Raw genomic sequence first — 14,036 nt, forward strand, 5'->3', positions numbered from 1 at the left:
GGAAGGCCATCATCTGTAACTGAAGATGCCAGGGGAAGATGAAGTGAGGTAACAGAAGCCTGAACAAATGCAAGAACAATCCTGAGTTGTGTAGTTGGGTTTTTTTTTTTTTTTTTTGGTTTGTTTTAATCTGCCTGCCACCCAGATCCCAAATAAATACAGGGAGTCTTATTCTTACTTAAGAATTCCTTGCCTCAGTTTGGCTTATTTCTAGCCAGCTGTTCTAATTAAATTATTCCATTTCTCTTTAACTACATTTTGCCTCCAAGCTTTTTACCTTTCTTTACTCTCTATTTCTTTCCTTCTGTGTGGGTGGCCCCTGGTGTCCTTCTCTCCTTTTTCTGATCCTCTCTTCCCTAGATTTCTCTTATTCTCTCTGCATGCCAGCCCTGCCTATCCTTTCTCCTGCCTAGCTGTTGGCCATTCAGCTCTTTCTCAGACCAATCAGTTGTTTTAGGTAGACAAAGAAGACAACATAACTCACAGGTGCACACCCATTCCTAATTGCTACATATTTCTCCGTTCTGCAAAGCTCAGGAAGTAAGTTCTTACATAACAAATGGTTATTCTTTTCACCTACTAGTTTGCCTATGGCACAGTTCCTAAAATATGCATCGGGCAGACTATTAAAAAATTGTTAGGCGCCCCACCTTACCTGATCATGGCGGGAGGGGGAGGAGAAACAACAAAGCAAATTAGATGTGTTGCTCCACTTCATCTACCAAATAAGTTTAATTTGAATTATATGGTTTATCTAATTTTATGACTTGACCATATGGACATATGGTTTAATCTTTATGGAATCCCAGTGAATTTGGTACACTACACAGAAAAGGGTCACTACTCGACTCTTCACTGCCCAAATAGATCTTTATTGTATCTCTGCTCACACCCCACCCCACCCTTAAGAGGTGCCATTCTGACTGGAGCTATAGTTCACTGGTAGGTGTTTGTCTAGCATTGTCCAATAGGTACAATCCCTAGTAGTGCATGAACCTGATGTGGTTACACACATCCTAACCTCAACATTTGGGAGGTGATGAGAGCTCAAGGTCACCTCTGGCAACATTATAGATTTGAGCCCTGTTGGGGCTCCAAGTGATTCTTTTAAAAACGGAGAAAAAGAGAGAGAGAAAAGCTTGGAAATGGTTTAAACCTTTAATCCCAGCACTCCGGAGGCAAAGGCAGGCGGATCCCTGTGAGTTAGAGGCCAGTCTGATTTACAGAGCTAGTTCCAGGACAGCTAGGGCTGTTTTACAGAGAAAACCTTTTTTCAAAAAAACAAAACAGAAGAAAAAAGTTTATTCTGAAGGTACTTATTTGACACACCCGTTCTTTCCCTGTCTCAACTGTTTTTAACTCCCACCCTGATCAAGACAGGCAAATATGGGGTGGGTGGCTTGCATGAAGCCCCTGGGTTTCAGACCTCCGAAGTCCCTATAATGGAACAAAACTGTAATCCCCAAGTAATTGGCACTAATTCAATGAGTTTGAGGCCAGGCAGTGAAAAGAACCTTTCTTAAGAAAAGCGGAAGGTGGTGCTGTCTTTAGTCCCAGCCCTTGGGAACCTAAGGTGAGAGGAGCTAGGTCAGCAAGTATGACTCAAAACAAAGCTAGGCGGTGGCCACGCCTTTAATACCGGCGGAGGCAGGTGGATCTTGATGAGTTCGAGGCCAGCCTGGTGTACAGATTAGTTTCAGGACAGCCAGGGCCACACAGAGGAAACGCTGACTCGAAATCAACAGAAACTGCGGGTGTGGTGGCGCACGTCTTTAAATCTTAGCACCTGATGAGGCAGGTGGATCTGTGAGTTCAAGGCCGGCCTGGTTGCGAGTTCCAAGTCAGTCAGGACTATATCATGAAACCGTCCCCCAAAAAGAGAAACTCAGACTGGAAGGGTCTCTAGAGTGTGAACTACCAACAGCCCTACGGGGCACCCACCACGAGTCAAAAGCCACAACAGTCTCCTATGGCTAACACTGAAACTCCGCCCCCTCCCCGCTGACCCGGAATTAAAAGCGGCCGTCTCTAAGACCCCCCCCCCGCATCACTTCCGGTATCGCAATGGCGGCACAGGGAGCAACAGCTGCAGTTGCTGCAACCACTTCGGGAATTGTGGGGGAGGCCGAGCCCGGGCCCGGGGAAAATGCAGCAGTCGAGGGGCCTGCCCGGTCTCCGGGCCGCGTCTCTCCGCCAACCCCGGCGCGTGGCGAGCCAGAAGTCACCGTGGAAATTGGAGAAACGTACCTGTGCCGGCGCCCCGACAGCACCTGGCGTGAGGGCGGGGTCCAGGGCCTACAGGCGGGGTTTAAGGATGGGGCTGGGCTTACGAATGGGTGCTCCATAGGGCGGAGTTTGGGGGCAGGGAGTCTTGGGCGTGAGGGAAGTGTCCCAGGTGAGGTAAGAATGCAGAAATTTCGGGAGCCGAGAAACCAGCTCTCTAGTGGGAGTCTGTAGTCGGTGATTATGCCTGTTTTCTCTTGTGAAGCCACCAGTAAGGTGATCACATTGTAAGCGTGTGGGCACTCATTCCTGTCCGATTTCAAGCTTTTTCATGCTATGTTCCTTCACTGGTGTTTTTTGGTTTTTTTGTCTTTACATTTATCTTGTCCTCTACATCGCCAGCAAAGAGGACACCCAGTTCATAAAAAACTCGTTCCCCATTTACTTATGTTCCTTTTCCTTCCCTCTTCAAAATAAACCCCACGCTAAGATGGCTCAGCAGATAAAGGTGTTTGTCACCAATCGTGAGGATCTGAGTTCTGTCCTCAGGACCCAATGGTGGAAAGAGAAATGATCTCACTGGTTGTCTTCTGACATCACCTACAACCCCCCCCCAATAAGATAAATAAATGTAATCTGGAAACTAGAATAAATGTCCAGCCTGATATGAACACCTTTAATCCCAGCACTGGGAAGGCATATCAGTAAGTTCGAGACCTGCCTAGCTTGCATAGCAAGTTCCAGGAGAGTCAGGACTACGTAGAAAGACCCTGTCTGAAAAACAAAACTCAAAGCAGCGGTCATGTCTAAGACCTACAGTTTCCAGGTTCTCCTACTAAAGGCCATTGCCCACCAAAGACTGTGCCTTTATGTCACCTGTGCTTCTCAGGATCGGTTAACTCTTGTCATGTTTGCCTAGCTAGCTCTTAACTTTATCTCCCGTGGTGAGCCCATTCTTGACCCTTTCAGGCAAAGTGAAATGCTTGTATGTTCTATAATATTATTTTCATACCTCACCCATAATGTATGTAACATGTTAAAATTATCTGCTCTCTGTTAAATGAGAAACTGTTAGAGTGCAAGATCTCTTCAGATGCATTACTGTATCTGCTTTCTGTGTCCATCAGTAACATAGCAGAAGGCCAGACAAGCATTAGTTTCTAGACAAATTTGCTAGGAATCTGACACTGCTAAAAAAAAATTAAGCCATTCTTTTACCCTTTTTAGGTAGGCACTATTCTTACTTTCCAGATGAAGGAACTAAGGTTCAGAAAGTCAAAATAATGTGGTCAGTTAGTTACATTCATTTAGGAAATGTAAAGGAAGAATTATATAAAGGCTTAAACTGTCTTAATCCCCAGCCAGCTCTCATGTCCCCCAAATAAATGAATGACTAAAATGAGCACTGACTTTAGAGTGAGACTTAAACACAGGTTTTCTCAGTTTTCAAATCTCTGGCTCTCTGTAAGCCTCATCCTCTCCCCTGAAACTAAAGTGCTAACCTAGCTCACCTTACAGGGTAAATAAGTACTATATTGGATGTAGACACATGGATCTGGAAATCATCCCTCAGTGCATCTGACCCCTTTTTTTTCTTTACAGATTCAGCAGAAGTGATCCAGTCTAGAGTGAATGACCAGGAGGGCCGAGAAGAATTCTATGTACACTATGTAGGCTGTGAGTGTTTGGGGCCATTGGGCCTGGGTGGAAGGAGGAGGTAGCAGGTCAGTCCCTCATGGTTCATCTTAACAGTCAACAGGCGACTGGACGAATGGGTGGACAAGAACCGACTAGCACTGACCAAGACAGTGAAGGATGCTGTGCAAAAGAACTCTGAGAAATACCTGAGTGAGCTGGCGGAGCAGCCTGAGCGCAAGATCACTCGAAACCAAAAACGAAAGCATGATGAGATCAACCACGTACAGAAGGTCCTGGCCCCTTCCCTTCTCTAGGGCTCAGGGGGCCCAGCTGCTTCTGCCAAGCCCAGTTGGCCTCTTGGGCCCCAGTAACAAAACCATAGCTCCTGGCATTTGAATTCTTGTTGTGTGCCAGGATTTTCTCTCTCATTTATTCATCATATGTAAAAAACCTCAGCTTATAGAGAGAAGAGACTTGCTGACTCACAACAAGGAAATGGTACAGTTAGGGCTGTAACTCTGGAACTTGAAGTTCAAAAGGAAGGAAAAGAAAACAAAATGACATCAGTTACTTGGTTATCCAGCACCATGCTGAGTGCTGTAAAAATTCATCAAATCTTCTTCAATAGTTCATCACCCTAGGGAAAATGTGTTCTTTTTGTACATGAGGAAGTAGGCTCAGGGAAGTTAGCATGTTAAACAGCTGGTTAAATGGTGGGCATGAGTTATGCCACACATTAATGGTTTGTACGCCTAAGTATTAGTTTAAATATATTTCATTCCCACCTTGCTCTGGTATTGCAGAGTGGCCTTTTGCTGAGCATCGTTCTCAGTTTACAGAGGGAGCACAGGTAGGTTTAGAAATCTTTAGGGGACAGGAGAGGTAGCTCAGCTGTTAAAGAGCACTGGCTGCTCTTCAGAGGATGTGGGTTCAACTCCCAGCACCCAGGGAATCTGGTGTCCTCACACAGACATACATGCAGATAGAACCCCAATACACATAAAAAAAATATTTTTTAAAACGTATGTGTGTATGTATATGTTTCAAAAAATGTATTTATTGTGTGTGTGGGAGGTATGTATGTGTGCCATGGTTCAAGAATGTGGAAGCTAGAGAGCAACTTTGTGAAGTCAGCCCTCTGCTACCGTTAAGTAGGTTCCAGGGTTCAAGCTTAGGTCTCTGGGCTTCCACTGCACATGACAGCACCCACTGAGCATGTCAGTGGCCCTTTCTCTTTGTTAAGACTGTCTCATGTAGCCAGGCTGGCCTCAGACTCCTACATAGTCAAGAATGATCTTGAACTCCTGGTTCTGTGCCTACTTCCCACGTGCTAGGCTTACAAGAGTGAGTCATAGTGCCTGGCTGTCTTGGTATGTTGTACTGTGTAGCCTGGGCTGGCCTAGACTGTTCCTGGGGTTATGTTCCTCCCACTCTGAACCTCCATTTTTTCTCTTTCCCTCCTTTCTTTCTGTTTGGAAGTTTGACAGTTTTATTAGAGTTTAAAAACAAAACAAAACAAAACAAAAAAAAACCAAGGCAGGCAGGGCGTACAGTTTAGGAAAAGAATCATGTCATTTTAAATGGCAGGGAGGTCAGATGTATGGTGGATAGTCAAACACATGGAAGGAATTTAGAGGAGTGGGGAAGGCCGAAATATTGGTGGAAACCAAAGTATTAAAGAAAATATGCTTAGAGAAAAGATAGAAGGAAGGAAGGAAAACCTTACATTTTTCTGTAATTCAGGAAAGGGAGCAGACCTACACTGATTTCCCTCTAAGGCACTTCAGCAGCCATGAGCCTTGGTGTCGTAGTTCTGCCCTTCCAAGCTCTTGGGGAATACACTGCAACCATGTTTTCCCACTGCAGATACAGTGTGGTAACAAACAGGCTGTGAACTGGTGTTTGTGTGTGGTATGTTGTAAAAGCCTTTCGGATTTATGTATGTGAATGTTGTCTGCATGTGTACCACATGTGTGTCTGGTGCCTACAGAGTTCAGAAGAGGGTATTGGATTCCCTGTAATTACAAATGGCTGTGAGCCACCATGTGGGTGCTGGGAACCAAGCCTGGGTCTTCTGCAAGAGCAGCAAATACTCCTAACCTCTAAGCCATTTCTCCATCCCCTTTAAAAGTTTTTAATGGAAGAAAGAAATAGGATAATATAGACAATATGGATGTTTTCCACTTTCTTAGGGGTAAGTACTGTTTTGAGATAGTTTTGTTTGACTAGTAATCTATGCATGTATATATACACAGACATTTCAACTGGGTAGGAAATGTTTTCAATACCCTAGGCTTGAAAGACTCCAGGTCTAGGGTAGCACTGTCTAGTTGAACTGTTGTGTTTTATGGACTAGCAAACACTGTAGCTCCTCTAGTCACCTGTGGCTCTCTCCAGTACTAGTTTGTGTGTGTCCAGTTTGAGTAGAACTTTTTTTTTTGGGGGGGGGAGATGTTTTTTCAGACAGGTTTTTTTCTGTGTAACAACTCTGTAGAATTTTTTTTTGTTTAGTTGTAATGAATTTGAGTTTAAATAGCACTTGTGATTAATGTCTGTTCTGTTGGACAGTACAGGTTTAAAAGGCTGTCCTCTGATTCGAATAGAGTGCCTCTCAGCAGGTAGACAGTGGGTGGGCTGAGTAGTGATGGATGAGTGACAAAACTGTCAGCAAGGTGCTTCAGAATCTACCTAATTATTGGGGATGTTTCCTTGTTGATTGGTTGGGGTTTTTTGAGACATGGCCTTAACCTTGCTATATAATCAAGGATGACCTTGAACTGACTTCCTTGCCTCCACCTCTGAAGTGCTGGGATACAGGTGTGTACCACCATACCCTGTTTAATTAGTGTTTAATTCTAAATAAATCACAACATTAAGAAAAATAGTGGTTCTGTAATTCTTTAATGTATTCGCAGAAAAGAATTGTGCTTTGTGAAAATTGAGAAATGCAGTTAAGAGAAGCGTTCGAAGAGAAAAATCTTTGTTCTTTTTGCTTTTCCTATCTTTGTCAAGTTGGGCAGACCAAAGCTACTCTGCCAAATACCAGTTCTATGACCTTGGGCAAGTGACTTTGATTCTTTGTGCCTTAGTTTCCTCTTTTGTATAGTGGGAATAACAAGCACTCTTGTTTCAAAGACTCATAAAAGCTAAATGAAATATCTGTAGAGTGCTTGGCAGTTGCAGGTACCCACGGGCAAGTGACTTCATCCTGTTGTGTCTGTTTACTACTCTGTACAATTGCAATAAGAATTCTCTGTCAAGGCCCGATATGGTGGTGCACACCTGTATTCACAGCATTGGGGACCTGAGGTAGGAAGGACTGAGGTCAGCTGAGGTAAGAATTTCCTGTAAGCTTGGAGTTCAAGGCCAGTCTAGGATACAAGGCAAATTCCAGACCAGTGTGCTATGCATATTGAGACCCTGTTCAAAAACAACATAATTAACAACAACCAACACAAAGATGTGAATCTATTTAATTTCCTGGAAGATGCTTGGCAAAGATGTTGAGCCTTGAACGACAGGGAAGAGCAAAAATAATTATACATGATAGTTCACAGAGCTGTCATAGACTCACCTGACCTGTGCTCTGTGCCAAGGTGAGATGAGCATATAGAGTATGAAGAGAGGAAGGGCATCCTCAAAGTGGAAGTCAGTACATGTGTGAAAGGGTTTGATACCTATGGATTTGAAGGAGCTGAGATGTAGCAGGGAGCTTAAAGAACCCTGGTCAGTTGTTCAGACCTAAAGCAGCAGTGATTATTTGGAGTGGGTCAGAGAAAAGTTCCACAGGAATGGATTCCAGAGATGCCATGAGATAGGAATTGGCATTGACTCAGTTGACCACTGAGAAGATTTAAGAGCAAGTTGGCCAGTGACAGGCAGTGATGTTTAAGAGTGGGCCCAGGAGGAAGAGGGACCTAGAAGTTCTTTCTGGATACCTGCTGTCTGGCATGAGAAGACAGGGAGAACCTCATGGAACATCCTCATCCCAAGCTAGCAGTGGATCTTATTGTTGGCCTCAAACTCAGAGATCTGCCTGCCTCTGTCTGTCAAGTGCTGGGATTTAAAAATGTGTGCCACCACATTCTGCCTCAGTCTGATTTTTGTTGGGGTTTTTTGTTGTTTGTTTTGACCCAGGGTCCCACAAAGTCTAGGCTGGCTTCATACTTGTTGACCTAGCTCCTCCTGCCTTAGGTTCCCAGGTTCTGGGATTAAAGTCGAGCACCACCACTGCCAAGTTGAAGCTTTTAACCTAACCCTGAACCAGGCCTAACCCCAGGTGCTGCTTATGTAGCTCAAGGTCCAGCCTGAGGCATCTGGATGTGTTGGTAGGTAGGCAGATAGGAGAGGAGCTCAGAAGAGCCAACCTCCCAACCAAGTAAAACAAATGAGCTATGGACATGATTATTGATACTTCGATTATTTAGTATTACTGTAAGGTCTTATTATTGTAGATGACAATAGGTAAACACGGAGACGGGGGTGGGGTGGGGTGGGGGAGTTGGCAATCTAACCATGTCTGTTCATCTCTGTGCACTTCTTGCCCAGACCTATGCAGAGATGGACCCCACCACAGCAGCCTTGGAAAAGGAACATGAGGCGGTAAGTATAAGCAGTGTCTGGGGACCAGCTGGGGTACTCCCTGCCCTCCTCTTCCCTGGTGAGCTGAGCTGTGCCCTGCCCCCTACTCTCCCTGTCTGCAGATCACCAAAGTGAAGTATGTAGACAAGATCCACATTGGGAACTATGAAATTGATGCCTGGTATTTCTCACCTTTCCCAGAAGACTATGGGAAGCAACCTAAGCTTTGGCTCTGCGAGTACTGCCTCAAGTACATGAAGTATGAGAAGAGCTACCGCTTCCACCTGGTGAGGCTGGGCCTGCAGCAGAGGCAGTCACCCATCCAGGAAAGAGTCCAGAGAAGTAGGGGAAGTGCCCAAGGGGCTAGAGCCCTGGATTCCTCTGGTGTGATGATATTTCCTAAATCCCAGTGCCTAGGGATGGGAAGAACAGAAGTTCAGGGTCACCTTCAGCTACATAGTGAGTTCTAGGCTGACTTGGACTACATAAAAGAAAGCAGAACTTTGGAGAGATGGCTTAGGGGTTAAGAACATTGGACTCTCTTGCACAGGACCCAAGTTCAGTTCACAGCACCCATGTCAGATACCTGTAACTCCAGCTCCAGGAGCTCTAAAGTCTTCCTCTTGTCTCTGCTGGAACTTGCACTCAAGTATACATACCCACAAACATACATTACAGGATATATATATATATATATATATATATATATATATATATATACATACATACATACATACACACACACACATACACACACACACACACACACATATATATATGTGTGTGTGTGTGTGTGTGTGTTTGTAGTTGTAGGCTGGCCTTAAACTCACAGAGATCCACCTGCCTCTGCCTCTACCTCTAGAGTGCTGGGACTAAAGGTGTGCACCACCATGCCCAGCTAAAAAATAATTAAAAAAAAAAAAAGTTTAAAGAAAGGAAGGAAAGAAGCAAAAATAGAGATAGGTTTCCCACTGCTGCAGGGTAACTGACCAACTCATTGCCACTTGTCAGACCTCAGTTTCCTCTTCTGCAGAATGGGGACCAACTTATTCAAGTTCCTTGCTCCTTACTAAAGCCCGGTCTTGGGCTCTTCAGGGCAAAAGAGGCAACAAATAGCTCCTAAGCAATGAAGTCAGCTGGTAAGAAATGCTGTACTACAGTTGGCAGGAAGGGGGTGCTGTTCACTAGTACAGCAGGACGTCTCCCAAAGTAGGCCCAGAGGCAAATATATGAGGTTTAGGAAAAGAGGTGTCATGGCCAGTTGATTGTGATGCTTGCAAATTATTTGCCTCTTTGTGTCTTAGTTAAGAAATAGATCCTATTCTGGTGAGGAAACAAAAATTACTGGATATAAAGCATTGAACATAGGGGCCTGCACCATGGCAAAACCGAGAGGCAGAGACTCAGCCACACAGTGCTGAGTGGAAGTCACTTAGCAGAGAATAAAGGTCTGAAGCTGAAGCTTGTTCCCTCACCCGGTTTCCCAGGGCCAGTGTCAGTGGCGGCAACCCCCTGGGAAGGAGATCTATCGCAAGAGCAACATCTCTGTGTATGAAGTGGATGGCAAAGACCATAAGGTGAGCTGGTAGCCCAGGACTTGTGGGAAACTGGCTTTCTCCTGGGCAGTCGTTATCACCTCCACCAGGCAGAGCCTTCAGTGCGTATCTGTATCTACTCTTGGTGTTGCTTGGTGCTTGTCTGTGTTGGTGCATAGTTAACATGGCCATGTGGTATACCACCTCAGGCCAGGTCTCCCCTCTGTTTCTGGGAACTCCTCTTCTGACAGGGTAGTTCTGGTTTGGATCATTCTGGAGCCTCAAGTGAAGACTGTCTGGCCTGAGGCTGCTCTCCGTTTCCTCCTTCTGTGTGATCCAAAGATGTTTGCCTGGAAGGGGAAGCCCTTTTGTAATAGATTTCCTACTCAGCTCTGGACAGCCTGAGTCCCTGCTTCTCAGAGGAAAGGCTCCACTGGGAGCAGGGATCACTTTGCCTCCTTTGCTTCTGCCTGCTGGGTCTGGGAGAGCTTTAGCAAGTGCTCAAGTCTCCCCTGAAGGGCCATGCGGTACAAGATGAAGAGGGTAGGCTTCTTAGATCACCATGTCACTTCCTGGCTGGCATCAGACAAGTTACTTAACTTTGTTTGTTCCTGTTTCCGCATCCATAAGATAAGAGTCATAATTATTTACCTCATCTGTTTGGAGAACAAATGAGACCACAGATGTCAGGTATGTAGCACATGATTGGCATCTAGTAGGCTGTTGGTAAACATGGCCTTTGTTGTTATTAGAGACTTGTTGGGGCTCAGGTGGCCTTGATCTAGGGGAATACTGAGCCTGGCCCCTGCTGGCTACTCTGATTTCCTTCAGCTTGAACTGGTAGAATGACAGAAGGAGCCTCCACTGGAAACAGGGTAGGTAGGGGTGGGGATGGCGTTTGCCAGCTCCACCTTCTGCCAGCTTTGAGGCCTTAAATCAACACCACACTTCTCCACTCAGGCTCCTGAGTCCTGTCAGACTAGCAGTGCTGGGCTCACACAGTATTAGATTGGGTAAGAGAGCAGAAGAGGTTAAAAAAAAAAAAAAAACCCAGACATCCAGTGTGTGGTGACTCACACTACAATCTTAGCACCAGGAGACCGAGGAAGGAGGATTGCCACACATTTGAGACCAACCTGGGCAGTAGGCTGTCTAAACCATGACTCAGAAATAAAAAGGGCCAGGTGGTGGTGGTGGTGCACATCTTTAATGCCAGCACTCAGGAGGCAGAGGCAGGTGGATCTCTGAGTTTGAGACCAGCCTGGTCTACAGAGTGAGTGCCAGGAGAAGCTCCAAAGCTACACAGAGAAACCCTGTCTCAAAAAAACAAAAACAACAAAAGGACTGGATGTGATAGCACACATCTTTAAATCCCAGCACTTGGGAAGGAAAGGTAGGCAGATTCTGAGAGTTCAAGGCCAGTTTGCTCTGAGTAAGTTCTAGGTTATAGTAAGACCCTTTCTCAAAAACAAAAATGAAGTGAAAAAAAGAAAACAAAAATTGGAAACCTTTAAATCTGCATTAAGAAGCCAGCTGTAAGGTGCTGTTGTCTCTCTGTATCCTCATCGGAGGCCTAGGAGCTGCCCCATTGGGCAGACAGCTCAGGTGTCTGGCTACAGACCTCTCAAGTTAGCAGTTACCAACTTCTGCTTAGCAGCTTCGAATTGACTGGTGCGGGCTCACCTGTGAGTGGGACTGAGGCTGGACCCAGCTGAGTTTCTACCCTGGAATTCACCAGCTGTGGAACCTAAGGCCTCAGTTTCCTGTTCTGAAGCACAAGTTAATGTCTGTAAAGATTGAAGCCAATTGTTTGTTTTGTTTTGTTTGAGACAGGGTTTCTCTGTGTCGCTTTGGAGCCTGTCCTGGAACTCAATCTGTAGAACAGGCTGGTCTCGAACTCAGAGATCCACCTGCCTCTGCTTCCCGGGTGCTGAGATAAAAGGTGTGTGCCACCGAAGCCTGGCTTTGAAGCCAATATGTGTGTAAAATCCTACCCTTTATTTAGCCCTCAAAAATGGTCAGATGGCTCAGCAGGTTAAAGTCCTGGCTATGCAAGCCCAACAACCAGACTTTATCCTGGAACCCATAATGGAAAGCAAGAACACAGCTGCAAGTTGCTCTCTGACCTTCATATGTGTGCGATGACGTGTGTACCTCCTCCCCACCAATAAATTTAATATTTTAAAGTGTCAGATAGTTAGGCATGCTGGCATACACCAGTAGTCCCAGAACTCAGGAGGTGAGGCAGAAACAGGCAGATCTCTTTGTGTTTGAGGCCAAGCCAGCCAGGACTACATAATGAGACCCTGTCTCAAAAAAAGAAAAACAAAACAAAACAAATAAAAAAATAAATAATAAAGAAAGCTATCTATGATCAGTCTAGCTCTGCTGTTACTGTTGGTGCAAATAGACTTCACTTTGGGCCTCCTTCCTGTCCACCTCACTGACTGGAAGACTCTTTCTGCTTTGGATTTATTCTGTTCTGGGGAAGCGCTTACTCCTTCTCCTTGACTGCACTTAGAGAGCTTCAGAGTGGCTCCTGGACCCCAGACAGCAGAGGCATTGTATTATTTGCGTAGCATGTTTCTATCTTTTATCCCTAGATATATTGTCAGAACCTGTGCCTGCTGGCTAAGCTTTTCCTGGACCACAAGACCTTGTATTTTGACGTGGAGCCCTTTGTCTTTTACATTTTGACGGAAGTAGACAGGCAAGGGGCCCACATTGTCGGCTACTTTTCTAAGGTACTAGACCGGGGGGGGAGCCTGGGAAGAGGGTGTTATAAACCAGAATGGAGGCTAGGACCCCAAAGGACCTGAATACCCTATACTCCACAGGAGAAGGAATCACCCGATGGAAACAATGTGGCCTGCATCCTGACACTGCCCCCCTACCAGCGGCGTGGCTATGGGAAGTTTCTCATTGCTTTTAGTGAGTAGCTGCTGCCATCTAGGAAGTGGGTGCTGTAGTTGGGGATGGGAGAAGCTGGGTCTTTAAGGTTCTTTCTGTCACTGCCAGGTTATGAGCTCTCCAAGCTGGAGAGTACTGTAGGCTCTCCAGAGAAGCCACTGAGTGACCTGGGCAAACTCAGCTACCGAAGCTACTGGTCATGGGTCTTGCTAGAGATCCTGCGAGACTTCCGGGGCACATTGTCTATCAAAGATCTTAGGTAAGAGCCTTGGTTTCCAGCCAGATCCAGGATATACTGTCCATCAGGACCCTTGTGAGAGATCATCTTAGAATCCTCTAGGAACAGGCTCTCCTAAGGTTTGTCATGGGTCTTGTGTCTTATCCCTTTTGCTGTCTCCATGAACTCTTATGCCTTCTCTACAGCCAAATGACCAGCATCACCCAGAATGACATCATCAGCACCCTGCAGTCCCTCAACATGGTCAAGTACTGGAAAGGCCAGCATGTGATCTGTGTCACACCTAAGCTGGTAGAGGAACACCTCAAAAGTGCCCAGTATAAGAAACCACCTATCACAGGTGTGTTGGGTGCTGCTGTGTGCATGCATGTGCGCAAGTATATTCTGTGTGTGTGTGTGTGTGTGTGTGTGTGTGTGTGTATGTGTGTATGTGTGTGTACATGCGCCCTCTGCGATTACATGTGTTTGGCAAGGTGGGATAAAGAGCCAAGCTCTTCTCCCCCCACCCCCCTTTTTTTTTCCCTGTTACAAGATCCGAAATCAGTTGGACCAGCTTTTAGGACTGCAACCTAGAGCAGGTTACTCATTCCTGGGATTCCCTCCCCCTCTTCAGGACTGAGGTTGCCCTTTTGTTCTCACCCTGAGAAGGTGAAACCTGACCTGGGCGCAGAAAGAGCAGCCAGGTATAAGCAGACTCGACTCACGGGCCTCTCACGCCTCTTTTCTCCCACAGTGGACTCTGTCTGCCTCAAGTGGGCACCCCCCAAGCACAAACAAGTCAAGCTTTCCAAGAAGTGAGTGGCCTCTGCCCTACTTCAGACCAGCGTTTCCCGGCCTCTAACCTGTAAATATGTGTACAGATCTATTTTGTGTCATTTTTTTAATAAAGTAAATTCTGCTGGTGTGCTGGA

General features: G+C 45.8%; 1 protein-coding gene across 1 annotated transcript; it reads left to right on the plus strand.

The window, feature by feature from the left end:
• Positions 1-2,050: 2,050 nt before the first annotated feature.
• Positions 2,051-14,036, plus strand: Kat8 (lysine acetyltransferase 8). The gene is made up of 11 exons (XM_051193104.1): positions 2,051-2,275; positions 3,826-3,900; positions 3,976-4,151; positions 8,410-8,463; positions 8,565-8,729; positions 9,930-10,019; positions 12,581-12,721; positions 12,815-12,908; positions 12,996-13,146; positions 13,311-13,465; positions 13,859-14,036. The coding sequence occupies exons 1-11, from the start codon at positions 2,065-2,067 to the stop codon at positions 13,921-13,923; spliced, it is 1,377 nt and encodes a 458-aa protein (XP_051049061.1). The 5' UTR covers positions 2,051-2,064; the 3' UTR covers positions 13,924-14,036.

This window comes from Phodopus roborovskii, unplaced genomic scaffold, assembly GCF_943737965.1.
Source record: "Phodopus roborovskii unplaced genomic scaffold, PHOROB, whole genome shotgun sequence".
In the NCBI taxonomy this organism is placed as follows: Eukaryota; Metazoa; Chordata; class Mammalia; order Rodentia; family Cricetidae; genus Phodopus; species Phodopus roborovskii.